Source organism: Pristiophorus japonicus, chromosome 16 (assembly GCF_044704955.1).
Source record: "Pristiophorus japonicus isolate sPriJap1 chromosome 16, sPriJap1.hap1, whole genome shotgun sequence".
Classification (NCBI taxonomy): domain Eukaryota; kingdom Metazoa; phylum Chordata; class Chondrichthyes; family Pristiophoridae; genus Pristiophorus; species Pristiophorus japonicus.
The window spans coordinates 94,609,431-94,637,277 of record NC_091992.1 but is presented as its reverse complement, the minus strand read 5'-3'; the positions used below and the strand labels follow the sequence as shown (position 1 = coordinate 94,637,277).

Genomic DNA, 27,847 nt, shown 5'->3' with positions numbered 1-27,847 from the left:
CAGTCACTCCAATGTTACTGTGCTAGCAACTTTGGCTTAGTTAAAACTCTGAAGTAGCCTGCTCAACAATAGTTCACGCACTCAGTCCCACCAATTATTAATAGAGCATCCAGCATAACACAGCAACATTTAAAGTCATGCTTCCTATAGGAAGCCAGATTGGGAGCGTCACCACAACAGACGTGTGAAATACTCCATGATCTATTGGCAGAGGCCAGTTCTGGGGCAGCAGAACTGCTTGTCCCAACAGCCTAAGCATGCCTTAGCTGGCAGACAGGCCAAGAACGCAAAACTTGTTTATGGAGGGACGGGGAATTTGCATGTCAATCGAGGTCTGGATTCAAACTTGTGACCCTTTTGGAAGATGTTTATGACTACAGTTACCAGTGTAATCTATTTCCCTTAGACATTAAGTACCAGACATGTTATTATTGCACTTTGTACCTTATCTAGTTTCCACTGTCATCACAAGAATAAACCATTGATTGACAGCTAGAGTCAGTGTGCGTTTGATCCAGTGATAGTTATTTCTCTGGAATGATTTTATTACCAATTAACAGGGCTGACAATAGCTCGGACTGTACATTCTCCCAGAAACATTCTGTCTTCATAATTTTCTGTCGTAAGAAATACCTGCACTGTACATCAGCTTCATTACAAAGCTTCAATTTCTAGTCATCACAATGAACATCTGTACATCATATACAAGTTTATGCTACATTCACGATCTTTAAGACATTGAAATTCATTAGTATTGATATTTTCATGGCAGTCTTGAAAAGCAATGATCATTTTTAAGATAAACAAATTAAGTCTTGTCCATTTTAGTTTAGCGGAAAATCTGTACTGTTGCCTAGCAACATGAGCTCTAATAAAGTGGCATAATGCTTAGTTCCATCAGTACCACGTGTCAAATGCAGTGCACTATGGGATAGTGTTCCTTTCGCTCCATTCGCTTTATCTCGATACTGGCAACCAATGTTGAAAGAATGGCTTTAATCTGCCGACAATTCACAAGGATTTTCGCCTTTGTCTCTTGCTTCTTTGTAGATTCTTCTGAAATCCTTATATCGGGGTGCACAACCTAGCTGGGCCTCACCAAAGTGCATGCTGCCTGTGAACAGGAAGTCCCCTTCTCCTTCCTTGACTCCACAGTGTAGCAGAGTCTTTATATGCCCCAGCCACTTCCCGCTCTTCCCAATTGGCTGGAATGTTTTGTTCTTTTGTCTGTAAATCTTGTCTGCAAATATGTCTATTGTTGATTCTTTCTGCTGTGGATCATGTGACACAGAACGAATGCTTCCTCTGACCACTAGGGAACAAGGAAAAGATCGCATTTTTAAAAAAAGATTCTGCATTCATAAAACATGAGACATAAAAATAAGTCAGGGTTCATTGAAACGCAACCCTCGTTCTCCCATTTTAGACTCCAGTTGCATTTTGGACGTCCTTATGTTTTTATTGCTATTTTGCTCCCTGAAAATGTTTCCAACTGTTTATTGCTCTTTAAATAAAGTCCTTCCTAATATCTGTTTCAAATTTCTTTCTCACTAATTTAAAATGATGTCCTCGGGCCCTACATTCCCAGCTTAATTTTAAGTGGTATCCTGGATTCATATTATTTGTGCCATTTAATACTTTATATTCTTTACTGAAATCGTCGTTTACCCCATTTTTCCGAGACTGTAGAACTTCTCCAAACTGTACTCCTGGCTCAACCCTTTTACACTTAGGATCTGTCTTGTTGCCCAGCTCTGTACTCTCTCCAGAGCATGTATATGTTTGTTGTGACATGTGGACCAGAATGGCAACTTAGGAGTGCAGCAGGGTGACCAGAACTGCACCTACGGACTGGACCAGGGGAATAGTGATCACACCTGGGGAATGGTAATCACATCTGGGGAATAGTGATCACACCTGGGGAATGGTGATCACACCTGGGGAATAGTGATCACACCTGTGGAATAGTGATCACACCTGGGGAATAGTGATCACACCTGTGGAATAGTGATCACACCTGGGGAATAGTGATCACACCCGGGAATAGTGATCACACCCGGGAATAGCGATCACATCTGGGCAATAGTGATCACACCTGGGGAATGGTGATCATATCTGGGGAATAGTGATCACATCTGGGCAATAGTGATCACACCTGGGGAATGGTGATCACAACTGGGGAATAGTGATCACACCTGGGGAATGGTGATCACATCTGGGGAATAGTGATCACATTTGGGCAATAGTGATCACACCTGGGGAATGGTGATCACATCTGGGGAATAGTGATCACATCTGGGCAATAGTGATCACACCTGTGGAATGGTGATCACACCTCGGGAATAGTGATCACACCTGGGGAATGGTGATCACACCTGGGGAATGGTGATCACACCTGGGGAATAGTGACCTGGCCTGGGGAATAGTGATCATATCTGGGGAATGGTGATCACACCTGGGGAATGGTGATCACACTTGGGGAATGATAATCACACCTGGGGAATAGTGATCACATCTGGGCAATAATGATCACACCTGTGGAGTAGTGATCATATCTGGGCAATAGTGATCACACCTGGGGAATGGTGATCACAACTGGGGAATGGTGATCACACCTGGGGAATGGTGATCACACCCAGGAATAGTGATCACACCCGGGAAATGGTGATCACACCTGGGGAATGGTGATCACACCCGGGAATAGTGATCACACCTGGGAAATGGTGATCACACCTGGGGAATGGTGATCACACCTGGGGAATGGTGATCACACCTGGGCAATGGTGATAACATCTGGGCAATGGTGATCACACCAGGGCAATGGTGCATATCTGGGCAATGGTGATCACATCTGGGGAATGGTGATCACACCTGGACAATGGTGATCACACCTGGGGAATGGTGACCTGACCTGTGGTCTGAGAACTGCTTTGTAAAGCATTATCGTAAACTGTGAAGTTCGCACTCTACTGATCTGGTCAGATATCTGTGAAGCACTTTGAGATGCCCGGAGGACATGAAAGGCGCTATATAAAGGTGAGTTCTTTCTTTCTTTGGTGCATGAGTTGTAGGGGATAATCATTCAAAGTTTGTCAAAAAAAGGAACTTTTGAAAACACACCATGGGACAAAGTAACAAAACTGTGCGGAACTGTGAGACGGTTAACGTTCCATATGTTAGCAATATATCCACAAACAAATGCCAAAGTACTGTTTCTGGATTGCTACAACTATTGACAATGCTCTATTAGTTCCTGTAAAAACACGATGGGAGCAATTTCACCGAAGAGTGGAATCGGTGCGGCCAGGAGGCAAGGTGGACAGGGAGTCATCCGGTCCTCCACAGCGTGAGGCCTGGGAGATTTGAACTACCAGGCCTCATCTGCATGAGCCCCGCCCCATCAATCTCCCGCCCAACCCTGGCGGGAGACACTACCTGGCCACCAGGCAGGTGCAAGATTCTGGGCGGCAGCTGGCCAAAGGAATGGTCCGCAGCACTGAGGTAAGTGGTTGGGAGAGGGTTCGAATGGTCAAGAGGAGGAGGGAAGCCAGGAGCAGGGGAGGACCGAGGTTTCCGTGTGAAAACTCCTGGTCCTCTGGCTCACAAAGGAAAAAAATTCTAAATTCAGAGAAACCGTCTTCCCGACAGGTTTGGCCTGGTGGGGAAGGCACGAGGCCCGCGGTTAGGATTGTAGTTGGGCTTGATGATGTCATCGGAGCCCGATCTGAATATGTAAAGCAGGATCCCGCTATGTTCTGGCTGGTGTCCTGCTCGCCTGCTAAAAAGAGCAGGACACTATCGAGACACACAGGAACACAGTGGGATAAATCACGGTGCATTTTAACTGCTCTCCCGCCCAGTGTCTGTCAGGCGAAGGGGGTTAGAACACCCCTCTATATTTTATCATGTAAGTGAACACAGTAAAAACTCTCCCTTTAAGTTAGAAACGCCGAGTGAAATAGTTGGTCAAGTGGGTCAAGTACTTTATTAACTTTGTCTTTTTTTGTTATACATAAATGAAAAGATTATTAATGCCTTTCTGCTCCAGCTCCATAAAGATAAACTGCCAGGCCTGACACTGTGCAACCACCCAGCCCTAGAATTACACATGAGCAGGAGATATTTATACTAAATTACAGTGCACAGCAAGGGTAAAAAAGGAGTGTGGTAATGTCCAAATTACAACCTGGTATGAGACAGCCAGCCCATGGGCCAAAGTTAACCTCGAGCAAGACTTTAGCTCATCAAACTGTGTCACACTCCAGATGCATGTCAAATTGTTACACTACATTTTGGAAATCAGATTGCATCTGACATTGGTCAGAGTCCAAATTCTGAAACTCAAATTGTTGATTTATCTGGGCCTCCGGACTGAATTCGCAAATTAATGATCAGTAAAATGGGCTGACTGGTGCATTAAAGTGACCATTAGTCAGGTTCAAAGACCTTTTTTTTTGTTGCTCTTCCAAAAAAGATCCATGGCTAGTTTCAAGAACTTTCTCCCTTTTTACTTTGCTTTTGAGCCGAGTTCAAAGATCACAGGGTGCCACCACAATGCATTCCATAGCTCAGCAAGCTGTTTGCAATTCAGCAGTGTGTGTTCATTAAGAAGCGGTAAAGCAGGATATACTTCTCACTGTGTAATGATGTAGCATAATGCGTACCCGAAACCCATAGTTAAACAGTGCAAGCCCAGTCCAAAAACCTCCCTTCCTTCTTTTACATCCTACGGAGGAAGAAGTAAAGAAAATGCCCAGTGCTCACCCTAGGGAATCTTTGAACATTGAATCCACAGCTCTTTTAAACTCTATGGCCTCTTTGTCCGACGCACAAAGGTGCAGACAATTACAAAGTCTTTAGTCAAAACAAATTGTTATCAACTTGCTTAATTGTGGTCTCTTAAACCCGATGATTACTTTGATTCCTTTTACTAGTTCTATTTCCTGCTTAGGTCCATTTCTATTTAGATGCGCAATGTTTGGCATGCTCTAACTGAACAACGTTCTGAAGTAGTGAATGCCTATTTAAAATGTACAATGGTAAAGAGAAAAGATTGTCCATAGTCAGACTTACCCAAACCACTAGTGCAAGCAGAGAGCAGGACTTCTGTGTCATTGCAGGGGCGACAAGAAGCTAGAAAGAAAAAGGAAATATATTAAACCTCAAAGGCTTTTAAACGTCCCCTTACAATAAATGCAACAATGTCTCTATTAGTAGCAAGCACCATCTTAATATTTCAAAGACTTATAAAAAGACATATGTAAGCAAACCCGCATTTAGGCCGAAAAAAAACGCCAAGGTAAAAGCTGTGTTGTAGCCCTTGGATCAGCAGTAAATATGAAGACCTGCAAAAAAGGTAAGTTAAAGTTTTTATTTTTTTAATTCTTTTGCAGCGATTCGCTAGTTAAGTGTCTTGTAAATGTTTTGTGAATTATTTTTTCTTTTTTCCAATTTATTTTCAGGTGTTTTTCCGCCCTCCCTAGGCACAGCGGTATCGGCCTTGGACTAAAGTTGGCGAGGATCGTGATTTGCGCCGCGAATCCTCGTGCAACGCCGATTTTTACCGCTGTGCAAATTAAGCCTTGAATTTACGGCCTCATAGCGATAGTGTTGCGATAATGGTAATTTTGGCGAAAAAATACAATTATCGGCGAGAACCGAATTTCTTGCCCTTGGATTTATATAGCACCAAGCTCGACCACCAGACATCTCAAAGCGAAATGTACTACTCCCACAATATAGAAATTCTGATCAAAGTATAAAGTTCCAATTATATAAAAATCCTGAGCCAAGCATGGAATTGCAATGTAACAATCCCTTTATCTAGAAGTCTTGATACATAAGCATTTAAAGGTTTCTGTAAATGTTGCTAATTGAAGTGTTGTCACTGTTGTAATGTGGGAATATATCCAGAAGGGGCATTATAAGGAATATTTGATCATTGGTTTTTCATACTGCCATGCCTCTCCTTGTCTTACTAATCCATTATTTCAGACAGAGAGCTGCTATAAACATTACTTCTGTTATAGACAGAAAAGCAATACCTTAACATGTGTTGGAAAACCATAAATCCCAAATTAACTTAAGTGTGCCATATTTCACGAACTTTGTTATTAATTCTAGTCTGCTTCTAGGTTTCCACATTAAAATTGCTTAGATGTGGAAAGCTTAACGTTCAATGAAATGTGGGCATAAAATTGCTGAGTAGGTTTACCTTAATATGGATTTTGAGTGTTGTCTTAAAGGGACAAGCAATGCTTTAACTGGCTAACTAACCGTAAAAGGTACAAAAATAATGCTAATGAGTTCTGTACAAGAGGGATTCAAATTAATTCACAGAAGTGTTTGTCTTCTGCAAAATCTAAAGCTTTCAGTTTCTTAAAGGACTCGTGCCACCATATTGTCAGGTTTTCAATCATGCTGTGTTCCAGTACATAGATGACCTAGAAGAGGAGACAGAGTGTAGTGCAACAAAATTTGCAGATGACACGAAGATGACACTGGGAAAGCGGGTTGTGTAGAGGACTCAGAGAGGCTTCAAGGAGATTTGGATAGGTTAAGCGAATGGGCTAAGGTTTGGCAGATGGAATACAATGTCGGAAAGTGTGAGGTCATCCACCTTGGGAAAAAAAACAGTAAAAGGGAATATTATTTGAATGGGGAGAAATTACAACATGCTGTGGTGCAGAGGGACCTGGGGATCCTTGTGCATGAAATTCTTTTAGAGTCTACCTGCAAAACATAAACATTAAACTGTGCCACCCGACCTGGGTGACACACCAGACATTTACAAGGCCCCTTTTTTTCCTTTTTTTTTTGTTTTTTTTGGGTTTTTTTGTTTTTTTGGGCACTAAAATCACAATTTTTCCGGTGCCCCCTATAAAAGGGAAGGGGACACTAAAAACACCGGCAATTAAAACAAATTAAACTTTAAAACGTAAAATCAAATTAAAATTTGGTTGCCGGGCGTGATGATGCACTCCAGTCCTTCCGGTGCCCACCTCTCGCGGAAGGCCGCGAGCGTACCGGTGGACACCGCGTGCTCCATCTCCAAGGACACCCTGGACCGGATGTAAGAGCGGAAGAGAGGCAGGCAGTCAGGTTGAACGACCCCCTCGACCGCCCGCTGCCTGGACCGGCTGATGGCAGCCTTGGCCGTGCCCAGGAGCAGTCCTACGAGGAGGCCTTCGGACCTACCCGCTCCCCTCCGCACAGGGTGCCCAAAGATCAGGAGAGTGGGACTGAAGTGCAGCCAGAATTTCAGGAGCAGTCCCTTCAAATAATAAAACAGGGGCTGCAACCTTGTGCATTCCATAAAAACATGGAACACGGACTCTTCCAGACCGCAGAAATTGCAGGCGGCCTGGGAGTCCGTGAACCGGCTTAAAAATTTGTTGCACGGCACTGCTCCGTGCACCACCCTCCAGGCCAAGTCCCCGATGAATAGTGGGAGGACCCCTGCGTAGAGTGCCCTCCATCGGGGACCCCCGCCTCCTCCGGACGGCAAGATGGTACGCCATGGCGTGTCCGGACGGCTGGCGAGGATGGCAAAGTTGAGGGTGTGCAGGAGCAGCCCGTACAGGAAACCCCTCCGCGCGGAACTGAAAGGCACGGAGGGGATTTCCCCGAGGCGGCTCAAGTTGTGAGGCGCCGGCCCCCGAGGGAGGTTCCGGGGTTTGGCGCCGATGAGGAATTCCGTCCGGACGGGGGTCAGTTCGGACGGGATCTCCCCACGTGCTTGAGCCTCCTCGATGCACCTAACGGAGTCAGGGCCCAGAGCTGTTTTTAGCGACTCGATGGCATCGGCCGCGTGGCGGACGTTGGCAGAATTTAGGCGCCGCGCCAGCGTGTCTGGCGCCATCCAGCCCGCTCCTCCGCCATCGAGCAGGTCCCTGACCCTGGTCACCTCACCAGCCACAGCCCTCTCTTCCGACCGCCACATAAAACCTCGGCCGTGGAGGTACGGATTCCCGAGCAGCGGTTCCTGCAGGACGGCCGCCACTCCAGCCGGTGGAGAGCTGCGCTTGGTGGAGACTTTGTTCCAGACCCTGATGAGTTCCCTGTAAAAGACAGGCAGCTCCCGGAGGGCAGTCCTGGCACCCCCCAAGTTCACAAACAGGAGCTGCGTGTCATAATTGAGGTCGCGCTGCTGGCGGAAGAAATACCTCGCCAGAGCGCACCACCTAGGAGGGGGCTCGACGTAAAGGTATCTCTGCAGGGTCTGAAGACGGAAAGTCGCGAGCTGGGCGCTGACGCACACCAACGACTGACCGCCCTCCTCAAGCGGGAGACTCAAGACCGCAGCGGAGACCCAGTGCTTCCTGTTGTTCCAGAAGAAGTCCACCAGCTTCTTCTGTATCTTGGCGACAAACGCAGGGGGAGGGGTCAAAGTGACCAGCCGGTACCACAACATTGCGGCCACCAGCTGGTTTATGACTAGCGCTCGACCCCTGTAGGACAGCACTCGGAGCAGTCCTGTCCAGCGCCCTAGGCGAGCGGTGACCTTGGCCTCCAGCTCCTGCCAGTTCGCCGGCCAGGCTCCCTCGTCGGGGCTAAGGTAGACTCCCAGATAGAGGAGATGGGTCGTGCTCCAGGCAAAAGGCCTGAGCTCCCCCGGCAGGGAGTCCACCCGCCACTGACCCACCAGGAGTCCAGAACATTTCTCCCAGTTGATCCTGGCGGAGGACGCGGCCCGAGTAAATCTCCTGGCACTCACGCATCCTCCACAGGTCAGCGGGATCCTCTACCGCGAGGAGCACGTCATCGGCGTAAGCCGAGAGGACGACCTCCACGCCCGGCCCTTGCAGAGCCAGTCCCGTCAACCTCGTCCGCAAGAGGCGCAGGAAAGGCTCCACGCAAACGGCGTATAACTGGCCGGACATGGAGCATCCCTGGCGCACCCCTCTCCTAAAGCGAAGGGGCGCCGTCAAGGACCCGTTAACCTTAATCAGACACTCCGCGGCGGCGTACAAAAGTCGGATCCGGGCGACGAAATGCGTCCCGAACCCGAAAGCGCGCAGAGTTCCGAGCAGATAGTCGTGATCCACCCTGTCGAACGCCTTCTCTTGGTCGAGGGATAGGAAGGCGACCGACAGACCAGCCTCCTGGGAGCAATGGATGAGGTCCCGGACCAGATGGATGTTATCGTGGATTGTCCGGTCCGGGACCGTGTAGGACTGGTCGGGGTGGATCATGTGGTCCAGCACGGCACCAAGGCGAGCAGACATCGCCCTGGCGAAGATTTTGTAGTCCGTGCTGAGGAGGGATCCTTGTGCATGAATCCCAAAAGGTTAGTTTGCAGGTGCAGCAGGTAATCAGGAAGGCAAATGGAATGTTGGCCTTCATTGCGAAAGGGATAGAGTACAAAAGCAGGGAGGTGTTATTGCAACTGTATAAGGTATTGGTAAGGCCGCACCTGGAGTACTGCGTGCAGTTTTGGTCACCTTACTTAAGGAAGGATATACTAGCTTTGGAAGGGGTACAGAGACGATTCATTAGGCTGATTCGAGAAATGAGGGGGTTACCTTATGATGATAGATTGAGTAGACTGGGTCTTTACTCCTTGGAGTTCAGAAGGATGAGGGGTGATCTTATAGAAACATTTAAAATCATGAAAGGGATAGACAAGATAGAGGCAGAGAGTTGTTTCCATTGGTGGGGGAGACTAGAACTAGGGGACACAGCCTCAAAATACAGAGGAGCCAATTTAAAACCGAGTTGAGAAAGAACTTCTTCTCCCAGAGGGTTGTGAATCTGTGGAATTCTCTGCCCATGGAAGCAGTTGAGGCTGGCTCATTGAATGTTTCAAGTCAAAGATAGATAGATTTTTAAGCAATAAGGGAATTAAGGGTTACGGGGAGAGGGCGGGTAAGTGGAGCTGAGTCCACGACCAGATCAGCCATGATCTTATTGAATGGCGGAGCAGGCTCGAGGGGCTAGATGGCCTACTCCTGTTCCTAATTCTTATGTTCTTATGTTCTTATGTTTTGCAATGTGCTTTTGCTAATAAAAAAATATTTGTAGCAGCGAAAGTGATTACTGACACTGTGAAATTATTTCCCCCTCCATCACACACACACAGTAAAGTCCCTCATAGCACATTTTACCACATGACTAGGACCCTTTAAATAATACTTAAGAATTGAAAGATTGATTACTAATCGTCAGTAGAATATGAGAAGGTAATGAAGTCTTTAATGAGGACAGCTATTATTTCCAGGATGCCCGAGTTAATAATTCAAAATATGTAGATAATCTTCTCAACAGGTCATCAGATTTAATCAGCTACTTTACCATTTTGTAAAGCTTTCTATTTATTAAATAGGTCAGGAAGAAAAAGAATTAAGGAAACAGAACAAGCTTGTGATTTGTCGGAGATTTCAACTGAGAACTACGCACACTAGTTAACAATGCAGAAAACACTCAAATTCTTGATTGCTTTTTTTGGAAGGAATTACAGGTTATTGTGGTCAGTATATTTTTTTCTTTCACTGACCCAAAAACCAAGCAGAAGACAAACTCATTTCCATTTCCTCCAGGTCTGCTTTCCTTACTGTCCCTGAATCAAATCACTTGAAGGCGACCATGGGCTGCCACACAATAGATAAAGAAACACATTATGGATCTCCAAAGCATAGACACTTACAATTTGGAGCTATTTCTAGTATAATGCGGGCATTGTCTGGAGTCCACAGTGAATTCTACTGGGGATTACTTTACGGATGCTGACAGCATCCTGCAGTAACCTGACTCAGGCCCTACCACCACTCATGAGCCACTGCATTCACTGCTTGACAGAAGGATGTAATTACATCATTCTGCACAAGCCAGCAGTCGTGTTGCAGCTGCTTTGAATGACTTGCCCTCTGAACCTGATGTTACTGAAAGTACATGGTGCTGCTAACAATAGGCAGCACTTGTTGGCCAACATACTTCATGAGTAGGTCTTCCCAAGGGGCAGCAACGACTTGTCACCAGAATGGCATAATGGCCGAGACCTCAACAGGTGAGCACTTTCCCTTCAGATTCCTCAACCCTAATTAATTAAGAGAGAAGGACTGTCTAGAGAGACGTGGGTCTCCCTTCGATTTAAAAAAAATCACAGAATATTTCATGAATATTTTTGAATATTCAGGATAGTACAGTACTTTGAATAAAAACTATTTCCCCCTCTACGTTCCTTCCACTTTTAGTACAGAACTGAGCTGCATTAACTGTGTATTGCTCGTCAATATAATCCCCAGATCTGTAGGATTAGAAAGGCTGGTTGTTCTGAAGTGCTGCAGACATAACGTTAAGAACAGTAATTCTATGACAAAAGCTATTAAAACATCAGGTTTAAAATCTGGTCTATTTCCATTTGATGCTGAAGTATTTTAACTGAAATCTTTAGAAGGTGCTAAAAATTAAACATTCCACAATCAAAGCAGAGTGACTGAAGCATTCATTGAGTTCGGATGAAGCATCAGCACTGTGAAATGTTATCCTGTTTTAATAATGCTGAAGGACCAACTTTTTCCGGTTTTATTTCATACAATTCCGTCTTTTGGATGAGACATTAAACCAAGGCCCCATCTACTCTCACAGCTGGACATAAAAAATCCATGGCACTATTTCAGAAGAAGAGCAGGGGAGTTATCCCCGGTGTCCTGGCCAATATTTATCCCTCAATCAACATAACAAAAAACAGATTATCTGGTCATTATCACGTTGCTGTTTGTGGGAGCTTGTTGTGTGCAAATTGGCTGCCGCTTTTCCCACATTGCAACAGTGACTACACTCCAAAAGTACATTATTAGCTGTAAAGCGCTTTGAGACATCCGGTGGTCGTGAAAAGCGCTATATAAATGCAAGTCATTCTTTTCTTTTATTACTTTCCCCCACCACCCCCATCCACTGGAGTTCTTAGATATTGCTAAGCAACAGATCATGGAAGAGCAGACCTTCAAACAAAACAAATGCTTCAACTTTACAGCAAGGCCTTGAATTATCAGTCTTCTTAGCTAGCCACAACAACACCAAATCAGACCGAAACAGTTCAGATTGTGCCTGACTCGAATCCTTGGTGATTTCTCTCCTTGTTTCCTGTACCTGTAGTTGCTTAGGTCACCTCATAAAATACTGAAAAGGATATAAGATTGGGCACCTCATTTTTGGACCACTGGTGGTAGCCAAATTTGTTCGTAATTGGTGATTCTGCATGCAAATTGAACAGCAAAACATTCAAAGTATTCTGTTTTCTAATGGGCGGTTTCTGCACTGCTCGTCACCTACCCAAGAGAAAGCAGCACTGTCTTTTGGAAGTTGGGACAAGGGCCCCTCGAGGATAGTAGTTGTATAAGGTCACTGAGAGGTCGCCCAAACAGAAAGGTTTCAACATCTCCGCCATAATAGCATATTTTAGCACAAAAAAAACTTGTGCCTCCAAATGCTTTTAACACTGTTTTCTGTTTGTTGAACTTTCTTTTAATAACTTTTAAAGTGAAAACTACAGATTCAATAGGCTATGGTAATATGGCAACATATTAGCAATGTGGGTTTGATGAATGCCTGTGATTGGATGTCTGCTTCTTGATGTAGGAATAGCAGAATGTCCAATGCAACCTTTGTAGCACAGGTGCACACATACACACACACACACATACACACACATATACACATACACACACACATATTCACACACACACATACATATGCACACACACATACTCACATACAGACACCCTCCACCCATAACACATATATACGCACTTGGGAGGGATGTGATTGTGGCCCAGGAGAGGCGAGAGTTCGGAGCCCAGAAGAGGCGAGGGCCCAGGGGCAGCATGGGCCAGCCCACACTGCGAGATGTGTGCGCACTAGGTCCGTGCAGCAGAGCTGGTCTCCAGTCGTCTTAGTTAATCCTTGCCACTGGACCAAGACCTAGCTCTGTCAGGCCCGTGTGGTGGCTGGTGTGCAACGGCCACCACACATTAAAAAAAATCCATGCACAGGCATCTTCCACCCTTCAGGATGTAGTTCAGGATCCGGAATATCATTGAAAGACCTGTGAACTCGTTTTGAGGGACTGCCTATGATGATGATATGCATTTGCATACAAATGCCCATAATGCACATGCACATACAGGCACACCTACACACAGTCACACATGAGCACGTATATACACAACTGAAGCTTTTAAATTCATACCATTGCTGAATTTTCTCCCGACGTTCGTGAGACTAGGAATTTCATTAAACTCAATGTACACTCGAAGTTGCAGCCTCTAACTTGCTGAAAAACTAAAGTGTAGGTTTAATCAGTCTAGAGCGCCTTTATTATCTTATAATGCTTCACATATTTTTATATTCTGATTTTCTTACATCAAGAATTTGCGAATTACAGTAACACAGTCATACCTCTGATTAGATAGCAACTGTTATATTGAACCTTCGACTTCACACATCCACTGCTTTTTGATTACTGAAAGCATTCCCATCTCTGCACCATAACACAAGAACTACATTTTATCATTGAAGGGGGGAAAGTGTATGTGTACAGCATAACAAATAGGGGTTAATTCTGGACCTTATGGAGTCTCTCAGTATATTGCGAGCTAGAAAGCACCCTGGCTAGGCTGGTCCATTTGAATTAGTTCTATAAATGGTGAACCGTATTAGATAGTGTAAATATTTAAAAGTCAAATTCATTCAAAAATGAACCCTACAAACTTGTCAACATTAAGTATTGCTAATTAAGTATCAATTGCTGATAGTGTAATATATAATGCTGGTACCAACATCAGCACAGACCAATATATTGCTGTACTAGAATAAGTTTTGACTTTACAATGTGCTCTTCAGGATGACATCCTATACAAAGAATGCTACACATCAGTCCTGCACTGCACAGATCGTTTCAATCCTATACGACAAAAAATAAATCAGTCTGATAGAAACTTGCTTGGTTTGATTATGAATAAAAGATTGATTTAATATAGTGAATGGTTACTATGAAAGCGGTCAATTGTTTGGTTAAAAAAAATACATTCACCACAATTGGTTTGTCGTACAAAAACAGCGAGAAATCATAAAATGCGTATAATCTCTGAATGTTGACAATACTGGCTGCCTTATGTTCCATCAGTTTCCTGGAAAAGTATTTGGATAAGTAAACACTTGGGTAAATCTTGTACGTCAAATTTCTCCTGCTGCAGATTAGTCCCCTTTCCAGGATCCCTGAAATACCTCAGAGAGCATCAGGATCCGCTAAACAACTACTCAACTATGGCCTGTGTTGTGTTAGCAAATCTCAGCCAGGACAACACTGGAGCACAACAAACTGGCCTCCTGTCCCTGGACAAGGGAGCGGAAGCGGAAGAGTGCGGGGAGGTGGGGGGGGGGGGGGTGCAGGAAGAAATCAGCCATGGTTCCCTCTCCTGGTCAGTATCAAGTGCTCCCTACTGGGAAGTGGCATGTGTGTACATCATGTGAGACCAGGATCAGGTTCGGCTCTGCTACCCTACGTTGTCAATTAGCCGACCGATGCTCACTTTGCAGGCTCACACATAATGTATGGCCATTTGGACGAAATAATGGAGGGTCATCCATGCTCATATGGCTAACCATACCCAGCCTGAACCACTAACTTCAGGAGAGGAGGGGAGAAAGGAAAAAAGAGGATTTAAAAAGGCTCTAATCAATATTCAAATTACGTGTCTAAAAATTGCCTGTACCTTAACTTAAGGCATCTAATTCCTTATACATTAAAAAATACTTCCCCTTTACCTAATCGCTTGCCCTCATCTTTTACAGCGCTGTATCATTTAAAGACCATACTGCTAGTTCAAATTATATTCACGTATTCGAAGCATTCCTTGTCTAAGCACCTCTTCATAGTAACAAAATGTGAACAATGGAGAACAGAACTCATTTTGCAGTTCTAAATGAATCGTCACATGCAGAGCGTAAAAACAAACCTTCAGCTTGTCCCACAGCGCAAACCTCCCACTAGGGTCTATGAAGTTAGCTCAGCTTGATCCAGACAACAAAATATTATTGCACAGACCAAGCTCTACGTGAATAGATGATAAGGAGATTCTTTGATGTCATCCCATAAGTTCATCAAACAACGAAGCCACTGGCACAAAATTGTAAAGTTGACCTTGGTGGAGTCACGGAGAATCGGGCCTGAACGTCTCACGGGCCAGTGTCTAGTTAGGGCATTGCTAACATAGCAAGATAACATGTCAGGGGCAGGATGTGCTTTCCTTCTTTATAACATTGCCTTGATCTTCCTGTGTGGCATCTATGGTTCAACATTGCAATTTCATCCCATGAGCAAGAGCAATAGTTAGGACATGGAAATCTATTATTTTGTATATACATGTGTAAATTTGAGTTGCAAAGAAGCTTCGTGTTCAGATCGGTTTATATTATGATTTGGTCAACAGATTTGATCCTATCTTAGATAAGACATGCTACAGTGTCATTGATTTAATTTGACACATGTTATCTGCTCCACAATCCACATCAATTGAGGATGAAAGGTAAGCATTGCGCTCAAAGACATATAAGACTCCTCAAATCAGGAATGTCTGATGCTACTCAAAATGAACAAGCCATCAATGTTAACTGCAGTCTGTATACAAGTAAGCAAAGGTCCTGTTTACACAACAGCTGTAAATCTGTGCTTTTTCAGAATGAACTGGTGCTGCCAATTAAAATGTGTCATCCAAACCCTGTGGGACAAGTCATCCTGAAATTTAACTCAAAGTAAAAATTTATAACTGATAGTATAACTCTGACTGGGTTCTGAAATGGGGCACGAGTGATTCAGCTCTCAGCCCTGGTTTGGAATGTGGTCCTAGCTGATGAGATAAACAGTCCCTTTATTCTGAGAAGTTGTAAGTGCTCTGTTGCAATCAGCCACAACCCAGCTCTTACTAAACATGGATTCGGGTGCCAGCACAAAATGAACCTGGACTGCAGCACCAATTTGAAATTGTGAAGTTGTTGTTGGAAATTGAAATGCAGTGGAATGGAGGGATGCTCTGGGGAGGGTTGGAGTTATACAGTTGGGCAGCACAGAGCGAACTATTACCCCTTATCAAACCCAGGGGAGTATTTGTACTTGATGGCAACACTGATTCACACCTCAGCCCTGCAGTATACTAAAGGGCATTTAATAGGTGTTCAAAATGATGAGGCATTTTGATAAGAGTAAATAAGGAGAAACAATTTCCACTGACAAGTGGATCGGTAACCAAAAGGACATGGATTTAAGATAATTAGCAAAAGAACCAGAGTGAAGATGAAGAGAATTTTTTTTTTACGCACAAGTTGCTATGATCAGGAATGCACTGCCTAAAAGTATGGTGGAAGCAGGTTCAATAGCAATTTTCAAACGGAATTGGATATGTACTTAAAAAGGGAAAATTTGCAGGGCTGTGGAGAAAGAGTGGGACTAATTGGACAGCGCTTCCAAAGAGCCAGCGCCAACACGATGGGCCTAATGGCCTCCTTCTGAGCTGTGAGCTTCTATCTGAGGTGATGATTGGACTGCGATTCAATACTTTCCCTCGGATATGACTAGTTCAGTCAATTGTGCCAGGTCTATGGCTGTAAGGTCCAATTCAGTACAGATTGTCACAATCTGAACAGATTTCTTTCTCCAGTGTGGTAACAGGATAGAGCAGTAAATATTTTCACTTTTTCTCCCCTCTTTTAAGCAACAAAGTAGTAATGAACAAGATTTCACCCCTAACTCAGTTCAGCTAAATTAACAAATCTTTAGGGTCTGGTCCTCAGCTTAGGAGGAAGCTCTCTGGAATCAGAATTTATGAAAGTTTTAAAGTCACTGAAAATCTTTCATGCTCACAGCCAGAGACTGCGAGGCAGTAACTCGTGTTACAAATAAAGCTCCGGATTTATTGCATTTGACTAACTCGCAAGATGGAAAATTAGATAAATTATAATTGAAGTGCAGCCGGGCAAAAGTTATTTTTGATTCCACTCCCTTTAGCTGTACTCTATGGTAATCAGCCAATCTTCTGATTCCATCAAGCATGCAGTTGAAAAACAAAAATACAAAAATAATCAAACAACTGAACCTTTACACTTGACTGGGAGAAACTCCACCAACCTGTCCAATTTGTAAAATTAGTAAGGATATGCTAATTTAACAAGTTTTATGAATGTAGTAAATGTTTCGGATGGAGAAACGATTGAAGCATTAACTATAAGGAAAATATGTATTCTATAATTACCCCAATATATCTGTGTTCATGTCAGCTAATAAGATATTTTTCTTCAATTCAAGCTGATTTCAGCTAAGTATACCTTTGCCTGTACTAAAACACTCAAAATGAATGATTTTCTTCAAAATGGTCAAATGGAAATTAAAATGACTGCATGCCAATATATATCTCAGTGACCTATGTTTCGGTATCACTAACAATCCAGATGTTGTATTCCAAGTCCTGTGTTGCCAGGAAACCCAGACACTTTAATATTTGCAAGCATTCTTTGTTGATGAACGTTCGGCACCTGCAAGGTCAAAATAAACCTTAGGGCGTTCTTAAATGGCCCAAGTTTAAAGATGTTATCAAAACCTCTAAAAGTTAGATTGGTGATTGCTATTAAGATTTCACCATCAGTTTATGGCGGCTTATTCTGGGTCAGCAAAAGGGGAATATGAATAAATAACCATGGGAAATGTTCTCGGAATAATCTACTGGATCCAGGTGTTGTGACTATTGCACATGAATCCTATAGTGTCATTAAACAGCCTACATAGAACCATAGGATCTTTACAGCACAGAAGGAGGTTATTGTTTTATTTTATTTGTTCCTGGGATTGGGTATTGCTGGCAAGATCAGCATTTATTGCCCATCCCTAATTGCCCTTGAGAAGGTGGTGGTGAGCCACCTTTTTGAACCGCTGCAGTCCTTGTGTTGAAAGAACTCCCACAGTGCTGTTAGCGAGGGAGTTCCAGGATTCTGACCCAGCAACAATGAAGGAATAGCTATATATTTCCAAGTTAGGATAGTGTGTAACTTGGAGGGGAACTTGGAGGTTCCCATGCGCCTGCTGTCCTTGTCCTTCTAGGTGGTAAGTTCGCGAGTTTGGGAGCTGCTGTCGAAGAAGGCTTGGCGAGTTGCTGCAGTGCATCTTGTAGACGGTACACACTGCAGACATGGTGTGTCGGTGGTGAAGGGAGTGAATGTTTAAGGTGGTGAATGGGTTGCTATTAAAGCGGGCTTCTTTGTCGAGCTTCTTGAGTGTTGTTGGAGCTGCACTCATCCAGGCAAGTGGAGAGTATTCCATCACTATCCTGACGTGACCATTTGGCTTCTATGTTGGTTCCAGTTACAGATAGGCTGGCCTTTCAGGCATGCAATGTAGTTCTCCCATTGATGGCCTGCATAGACCTTTCTCCAGAACCCGGGGGAGGTCCTGGCTAGAATGGCAGAGTCACAAGCATGACTTTGCATTAGCTATGTCTGCACAAATCTTGCACATGCACAAATATCTGTTGTTGTCAAAGCAACTCCACAAACAGACTTGGCAGCAAGGGAACTGGATAGATTTTTTGGAACTGGCTTCAGTAATAGAAATCGGGCTTGCGACATTGAGGTGACAAGACAAACAGAGAACACAATGTGTTGAAGCATAGCAACAACAACAACAACTTGTATTTATATTGCTCCTTTAACGTAGTAAAATGTCCCAAGGTGCTTCAAAGGAATGTTTAAGACAAAAAAAATTTGACACCGAGCCACATAAGAAGAAATTACAGCAGATGACAAAAGCTTGCTCAAAGAGGTACATTTTAAAGAGCGTCTGAAAGGAGGAAAGAGAGGTAGAGAGGTAGGGAGGGAGTTCCAGAGCTGGGGGCCTAAGCAACAGAAGGCACGGCCACCAATGGTTGAGCGATTGTAATCAGGGATGCTCAGGAGGGCAGAATTAGAGGGGCGCTGACATCTCGGGGGATTGTGAGGCTGGAGGAGATTACAGAGATAGAGAGGGGTGAGGGCATGGAGGGATTTGTAAACAAGGATGAGAATTTTGAAATCGAGGCGCACCACAAAGGCAAGGAATTAAAAACCAAGTTGTTCTATAGCACGGGCTGAGGATTTTGCTATAGATATTTTACTTTAAGCCCTTTGAACATATTTCATGTATAGCTCAACAAATGGACGGCTAACAAGGGAAATTAAGGATAGTGTTAAAAATGGCTAACAAGGGAAATTAAGGATAGTGTTAAAACTAAGGAAGAGGCATATAAATTGGCTAGAAAAAGTAACAAACCTGAGGACTGGGAGAAATTTAGAATTCAACAAAGGAGGCCAAAGGGTTTAATTAAGAGAGGGAAAATAGAGTACGAGAGGAAGCTTGCAGGGAACATAAAAACTGACTGCAAAAGCTTCTATAAATATGTGAAGAGAAAAAGATTAGTGAAGACAAATGTAGGTCCCTTGCAGTCGGATTCAGGTGAATTTATAATGGGGAACAAAGAAATGGCAGACCAATTGAACAAATACTTCGGTTCTGTCTTCATGAAGGAAGACACAAATAACCTTCCGAATGTACTAGGGGACAGTGGATCTAGTGAGAAGGAAGAACTGAAGGATATCCTTATTAGGCGGGAAATTGTGTTAGGGAAATTGATGGGATTGAAGGCCGATAAATCCCCAGGGCCTGACAGTCTGCATCCCAGAGTACTTAAGGAAGTGGCCCTAGAAATAGTGGATGCATTGGTGATCATTTTCCAACAATCTATCAACTCTGGATCAGTTCCTATGGACTGGAGGGTAGCGAATGTAACACCACTTTTTAAAAAAGGAGGGAGAGCGAAAACGGGTAATTATAGACCGGTTTGCCTGACATCAGTAGTGGAGAAAATGTTGGAATCAATCATTAAGGATGAAATAGCAGCGCATTTGGAAAGCAGTGACAGGATCGGTCTGAGTCAGCATGGATTTATGAAAGGGAAATCACGCTTGACGAATCTTCTGGAATTTTTTGAGGATGTAACAAGCAGAGTGCACAAGAGAGAACCAGTGGATGTGGTGTATTTGGACTTTCAAAAGGCTTTTGACAAGGTCCCGCACAAGAGATTGGTGTGCAAAATCAAAGGGCATTGTATTGGGGGTAATGGACTGACGTGAATAGAGAACTGGTTGGCAGACACGAAGCAGAGAGTCGGGATAAACGGGTCCTTTTCAGAATGGCAGGCAGTGACTAGTGGAGTGCCGCAGGGCTCAGTGCTGGGACCCCAGCTCTTTACAATATACATTAACGATTTAGATGAAGGAATTGAGTGTAATATCTCCAAGTTTTCAGATGACACTAAACTGGGTGGCGGTGTGAGCTGTGAGGGGAACGCTAAGAGACAGCAGTGTGACTTGGACAGGTTAGGTAAGTGGGCAAATGAATGGAAGATGCAGTATAATGTGGATAAATGTGAGGTTATCCATTTTGGGGGCAAAAATTTGAAGGCAGAATATTATCTGAACAGCGGCAGATTAGGAAAAGGGGAGGTGCAACGAGACCTGGGTGTCATGGTTCATCAGTCATTGAAGATTGGCATGCAGGTACAGCAGGTGGTGAAGAAGGCAAATGGTATGTTGGCCTTCATAGCTAGGGGATTTGAGTATAGGAGGTCTTACTGCAGTTGTACAGGGCCTTAGTGAAGCCTCACCTGGAATATTGTGTTCAGTTTTGGTCTCCTAATCTGAGGAAGGACGTTCTTGCTACTGAGGGAGTGCAGCGAAGGTTCACCAGACTGATACCCAGGATGGCTGGACTGTCATATGAGGAGAGACTGGATCAACTGGGCCTTTATTCACTGGAGTTTAGAAGAATGAGAGGGGATCTCATAGAAACGTATAAGATTCTGACGGGACTGGACAGGTTAGATGCCGGAAGAATATTCCCGATGTTGGGGAAGTCCAGAACCAGGGGACACAGTCTTTGGATAAGGGTAGGCCATTTAGGACTGAGATGAGGAGAAACTTCTTCACTCAGAGAGTTATTGATGCCAGCTCATTGGATATATTCAAGAGGGAGTTAGATATGGCCCTTACAGCTAAGGGAATCAAGGGGTATGAAGAGAAAGCAGGAAAAGGGTACTGAGGGAATGATCAGCCATGATCTTATTGAATGGCGGTGCAGGCTTGAAGGGCCGAATGTCCTACTCCTGCACCTATTTTCTATGTTTCTGTGTAATTACCCAAAAGCTACTCATCAAAGATGCTGTTCACAAAATTTAAGGTTAGTTTTATATCATGCATTCTTGAAAACAAACCACCAAATGAGCTGTGCATTCTCTCTGTGTATCTGTGTGCCGGACTGTGTACAGCAGTCCTCAGTCACTACTACAATGGTACCGGCAAAACTGATTCAGCAACATGGCATGGGTTGGAATACAATGTTATTTTTGTTCATTTATTCTAGGAACGAGAAGCATCCTAGTGGAATGCATTTTGGAGCAGGATTGGAAACCATCAGGCATGTATTTTTACAAGATGCATTATGAAATGGCAGATGTGTGTATTTTGAATACTTAAAAAGGTTGGTTCTCAATAGGACTGACTATGGTCTGAGAGGCTCCCCACTTTAGATTTAGTTATACTTGGTGTAAACAGATGTTGAGAGTTACAAGAAGAAAAAGAAAAACCTATTCATTCCGATATAAAACCACTTCAAGCTGTTTGGCAACCTTATTAAATGGTTTTCACTTTCTGACTTGGCTCAAACAGACTCCTGTAACTCTGACTTACACTGCACCTCAATGCATACTGGCCACTTCATTTCATACCACCACGAATTGGTAATGCATGACTCAATTCAAAAGCACAACCTGCCCTCACTCAGCCTCTCCATTCTGACACCATGAAGAGTGTGGGCAAAGCTTGTTATTGCTTAGTGCAAAGGGAAAACAAGAGTTCCTGGCATTGAAAACAGACTCAGTAAGCACAAATTTCCATTGATATGCTACCCAGATATCTCGATGCGATTTCCTTAAGGCCTCACTCACTTCTTGAGGCAAGTTGTACAGTTGAACAATTCAACCATTTAAAAAAAACTGAACAAATTTCTAGTTAGACTTAAGTTTGTGAAGAAAGCCAATAATCTTACTTTATTGTCTTAACTAAGCAGGTTAAGACCAGTAATGGGTTTAAAAAGTTTTGTTTCAATTAAACGTTCTGATGTGAAAGCGCCACCTATTGGTGGCAGAAACTCTACCACTGTAGTAAACCAAACTCAAAATGTAACTGAATCAAATGATCTTTAGGTAGGTATTTTAGTCATGTTGTGGGTCTCTTTCAAAATGAAACTAGTTTGCTGTAAAAATATTAGGTGCCAGTGTAACTGCAGGCAGAAAATACAACTGCTTATTGCAAACTATCTTCTCATCGTGCACTGCTCACTACCGGTAGCTTTGCAGTTCATCATACTTCTTTTGTGCAGCACAAAGACATGAGTGCATAGAAAATGTTTTTGTATTTAGTATCATTATAGATAAGCAATGCACCCCATTCGTGAGGTTGTGTAGAGGTCAAGGAGTTCAGCTCCGATTACATTTAACCCAACTAAATTTAAACAGCAAAGCAATTTTAAACCCACTGATAATATTGTAATGGACACACCATTTTCTGTTTATTTGCAGTTGGAATATATTTATAAATACATGTTGTAGTTAAACTTTGTGGATACTGCCTTTTCATCTGGCACTCACTAATTAAAATAAACCAGATTTATTCAATGTTATACGCCAATTCCTGCTGGAGTTGCACCATCATTTAAGGGATAAATATAAACACCATGCTTCAGCCACTGGGTCAGGCGATTGAATCCCAGCCATTGGGCATGTTTTGTCACTTCTTATGTGTGCTGCTTGCAAGAGTGCAGTGCGCCAATGCAGCACTTTAATTCAAGGAGAGACAGCGAGTGAGAGACAGCAGGACTCAATCGAGTTATCTCCATGCAGCCGATCCCGGAACACTATTCCCAGCCACCTTACACGACTCCACAGGCCAGTCCATCTAAATCCTCAGCTGAAGGAGGAAGCGTGACAGTGAGAACTTAAAACACAGAGAGAAAAATCCTTTGCATAGAGTGAATTATTGAAGCTCAGAGCGATTTGAACATCTGGAAACTACAACAGGTGGTCATCCGACCATCTCATGTCGGTTTCAATTATAACTGGTTACATGGCAAGTTACCTTCTCCCCATGTGTTGTGTACCAGTGACTGCGCTGTAGTAACTATTTTAGAGGACAGTTTTATAAGCCATCACTGTGGCATTTACCCCAAGTAGAAACTGTAATTTCAAGTCAAAAATCTATTGATTATTGATTGGCTTCTGACAACCAATATGTCATTCGCAACAGAGAGTAAGATCATGCCAAAGCTGTGACAGCAACCCATATCTATTGCTTACCCGGTGTATTGTGTAAAGCTGCAACAGTCCTGTCTTTAAATAATTCATACTGGAAGCCAGTGATTTTTCTGCTTATGTCCATCTGAGGGGTGGCCTGGATAAAGAGTGCCCCCTGGTCCATTCCAAAGCAATACACCTTGTTAGGGGTGTGATTCTCTTCACTCACAAGAAGTTTCAGATCACCAACTTTTTCCAAATAAATATTAGCTCCCTTGGAGTCTTTGAAAGGCTTAACGCAAACAGTCAAGTCTTTGTAGGAGGATGTTGCTATATTGGTTCTTAAGTTAACCCTTAGGGCTCCAGTAGGATACAACCATTCCAGTGAGCCTTCGGAACAGCGCAGGTACACCTGTTCTACTTCTCTGGAGTGACCATTGTGCGTTAATCCACTAGGAAAAAAAGAGAGGGAAAAACAATTAAAATCTTTGCAAATTGTAAATATATCCCATTGAGTGTGCTTTGGGTGGTTAGCTGGTGGAGTTTTCCTTGCAACAGTCCTTTTACATTCATTTCTTTATTAGTTCCATAAATCTGAAATGGAAGAAGCAATCTCGCCATATTCTGAAGAGTTTTCAACAAGGCCTATCAGAAAATACTGACATGAGACGTCAATTGTTTCAGTAGAAGAATGACTGCAACTGAATTGCAAGATAAAGGCACTGTAGTTTGTAACATTTTGTAGATTGCAATATTCATCTCTGAATAAAGACAAAGGGATAGTGCACTTTAATGGTAGTTGCCACCCCTGAACTGGGCTTTATATATTTTAGAAGGGTGGAGATCCATTTCTCATCCCTATTCCCTTGGATCCTGTGTGAACAATTGCAAGGCAAGTACTACTCTCTGACTTCCTCTAACCCTCAGCATCCTTTTCATACACTTGTGATAATAGTGAAGAAAGTAAACAAGCAGGAATGACACTGTTCTTCATTCAATATAATTCTGCCTCAAATGCTCTTTTTGTTTTGAATTTGACAAGTTGCTCAAGTTTAAGGTAATAGTTAGCCTGCTGACAGGAAACTCTAAATACAATCAAGTAAAAACATCTTTATTTCTGTTTATCACATTTGATAATCTTGCCCACTTAAAAGTTGGTATCTGCTAGCAAAGTCCATTTATGTGGGTCTATAATGCACTAAAAGTAATCTGCAGTATTTGCATGTTACTCCTGTTGCTGTGGATCTTTAGCTCTTCTGAAGTGTCGCTGCACGTATGCTCATGATGTTCAGGTCAGTTTAAATTGTTTACATGATCTGAATAAGTGAACTTTAAAGGAAAAAAGCACCAAGCATGAACAGCTTATCTTTCCAATTAAATTTACTGGCTGATGCAGTTATATTGCAGTAAGCCATATTTAATTTAAGTGGTCATTATTTTGAGTCGACTTATCTCACACTTGTAAACGCACTGACAGATAACAGGTCACTTTTCATTAGCTTTGGCAAACTTTTCCTGGGTAAAGTAAACTTTCTTTGTCTGGAGGATGGCTCAGACCTCCCAGGGTATAATCACCACATGTCAAACAATAACTACAAGTATACACAAAGATTTTAAGGTGGGCAAACAAAGAGCCTTGGCATTTGACTAATTAACATGGTAAGAATTAGCTCAGCCTTTTTTTTTAACATGATTGGAGGAGAAGGAAAAATCCACAAACTCGTCTGTTGGTAATCAAACTATTATACCTATTATAAGAAGCTATCTGCTGGGTCCCATTTGAACACACAGTCATCATCATAGGCAGAACCTCGCAACGAGGATGACTTGCTTCCACGCCAAAAAGGATGAGTTTACAGGTGTTTCAATGAAGGACCTAATATTCCAGATCCCGAACTACATCTTGGAGGGTGGAAGATGCCTTTGCGTGGATTTTTTTAAGGTGTGGTGGCCGTTGCACACCAGCCACCACACGGACTTGACAGAACTAGGTCTTGGTCCAGTGGCAAGGATTAACCAAGACGACTGGAGACCAGCTCTGCTGCACGGACCGAGCGTGCACACATATAGCAGTGTGGGCTGGTCCATGCTGCCCCTGAGCCCTTGCCTCTTCTGGGCCCCAGACTCAGGCCTCTCCTGGGCCCCGGTCACTTCCAGTAGAGGCTCTGGTAAAGAGGAACCCCTGGCACAAATTATAATGTCTCTGTACCCAACAGTTTGTAATAGCAAGGTTGGACTTTAGTTAGATATCACATTTTGAGTAACAAAGCAAAAATATACAAGTGAAAGAAGCTATGTTGTTTGGTTGATTGGGGCATGAAACCTGTGCTTTATGCCACTTCAATTTTCTCGCCTCACTCACCTCCACTTCACCTAGGAGTGACAGCTTCCCTACACCTTGCCCAATTGCCACACCTCATGCTTGAGCCTGTTGAGCTCATACCTCTCTCTCTCTCTTTCCCGCCACACACGCTCGACACTCCTTAATGCCCACTGACAGTGTGGAGCCTTGGGGCCTCAGCCGCAGTTTCTCATGCAAGAGATCTCCGATGAATTTGTTTTCCAGGCAAGAGCACTTAAAAATATAGGCTGCCGTCCCCCATCTATTGCCCTTGTCTTTTTTGGCCAGCGCTGTTTGAAAATCCCAGTTGCTCAATGAGACATCACAAGCCCAATAAATCAAGTGGATGAATCACTGTAGTACAATGGGATGGGTGGCAGCAACAGGTGATTAAAGTTTTCATTGAGGTTGTCAGACAAAAATAAGAATAAGGACGTTTGAACGCTAAAATTATTATTTTAAACGAACATAAAAGCATACACCTCGTGCATAATCATAACTGTATCACCTTGTAAAAAAATGTTTTAATCAAAGTGGTTCAATTAAAAGGCTTTCTCAAGTAAACATTGTGTGATGCTTCGCAGGTGTTTTTTTTTGTTCTCTCTGTTTAAAAACAATGTGCCCTCCTTCCGGAGACCAGAATCTCAGCGCGATGTTACTTTGGGATGGGATTACAGGGTAGAAGCGGCTCATTAAACTCATGGGTTTCAAACTCTCTCCTCTCTCCCCAATAACAAAACAGCAACTGGAAAGACTGAAATATTCCAAAACAATGAAGGTGCTTTGTTTAAAAATAAAGTTATTTATTTCTCGGTGCTCAACACTTTATAAACAGTTAAATCTCTTATTTACGTTTTTTTTTAAAGCAGAGCAGGAAACGTGTAAACACAATATAATATATTTATATATATATATATTTTAAGTGGCTCAGATTCAGCACCCACGAACCCACACCGCGGGATGTGCCGGCCACATCCACCGTCGGCGAATGGTCTGAGGGTAAAACCTGCACATTCTGATGCCCACCAGGACAACCCCAGTGCCCTTGGCTGCGGAGTGCTGGTGGACCACAGGGAGATAGGCTTCCTCCTCTAGTCAGTCGGAGCATTCCAATACAGGTCAGGGAACCTGTGCACTCCTGTGGATCTGATATGTGCTCTCTCTCTGTGCCAGGTTAGATGTTACTGGGGTTACTGCTCACCTTCCCTTCCAGCTACACTGGTTGCTGGAATACTGCGAGGTCGTCGCTTTACACACCAGGAGCACCGCGATCACCGAGTCCAACACTGCACTTAACATTTTCTTTCTTCAATTCTCCTCGGGTCCGATCGCCGGGGGAGGAAAACATAAAACGAGATCCTGCAAATCTCCACGGTTGAATGTTCTCTGTCTCTCTCTCTTCTTTCTACATTATTGTTTGGCTGGAGGAGTGCTTGAAGCGTTGTTGGGAGTCCCGTACCTCCAAAGCGCTCTCCGCTCAGACCCAAGGCATGACAGAGCATCCCATTTCCTTCAGTGCAGCACTTTCTGTGTAGTAAGCCTCTCGGCTCCACGTCACACGGTTACATTACAGCTGACAGCCAGCCCGGCCAAAACATTGCCCCGCCTTCAAACACATCCAACCTCCCCACTGCAGAGCTGCTGACAAAACCCGGCTGGAACCTTAGCTCCAGGCTCCCACCACAGCAGTCTTCAGCCCCCAATCAAACCACTGAGCACGGGTGATGAGCCTCTCCCTCTGCACAGTCTTTACTCTGGTTACTCCAGGCAAACTTGGGGAATTTCTTCCTGCTCCTCCTTCATTTTGTACGTTATTTTTGTTCTCGGCTGGGTGGGTAGCACTATCTGGCCTGGGTCAGGAGATTGTGGGTTCAAGAGACTTGAGCCCCAAAAATCTAGGCTGACACTCCAGTGCAGAGCTGAGGGAGCGTATTTCGAATGAGACGTTAAACCGAGGCCCTGTCTGCTTTCAGGTGGACGTAAAAGATCCCATGGCACTATTTCAAAGAAGAGCAGGGAAGTTCTCCTAGTATCCTGGGGCCAATATTTATCCCTCAACCAACATCACTAAAGAACAGATTGATCTGGTCATTATCACATTGCTGTTTGTGGGGCTTTGCTGTGCGCAAATTGGCTGCTG

At 43.7% G+C, this 27,847-nt stretch overlaps 1 protein-coding gene across 1 annotated transcript; it reads right to left on the bottom strand.

Moving 5' to 3' along the window:
• Positions 1–504: 504 nt before the first annotated feature.
• On the bottom strand, positions 505–27,266 carry metrnla (meteorin like, glial cell differentiation regulator a). The gene is made up of 4 exons (XM_070857569.1): positions 26,909–27,266; positions 23,430–23,818; positions 5,074–5,133; positions 505–1,312 (listed from the first exon to the last, which is right to left on the bottom strand). The coding sequence occupies exons 1-4, from the start codon at positions 27,004–27,006 to the stop codon at positions 996–998; spliced, it is 864 nt and encodes a 287-aa protein (XP_070713670.1). The 5' UTR covers positions 27,007–27,266; the 3' UTR covers positions 505–995.
• Between the last annotated feature and the right edge of the window lie 581 nt (positions 27,267–27,847).

Coding starts and splice junctions, on each gene's coding strand:
- metrnla (XM_070857569.1), bottom strand. CDS start 27,006: ATGTTAAGTGCAGTGTTGGACTCGGTGATCGCGGTGCTCCTGGTGTGT. Junction 23,819..26,908: donor CAGTGTAGCTGGAAGGGAAG/GTGAGCAGTAAC, acceptor TTTTTTTCCTAG/TGGATTAACGCACAATGGTC. Junction 5,134..23,429: donor AGCTTTACACAATACACCGG/GTAAGCAATAGA, acceptor TTTTCTTTCTAG/CTTCTTGTCGCCCCTGCAAT.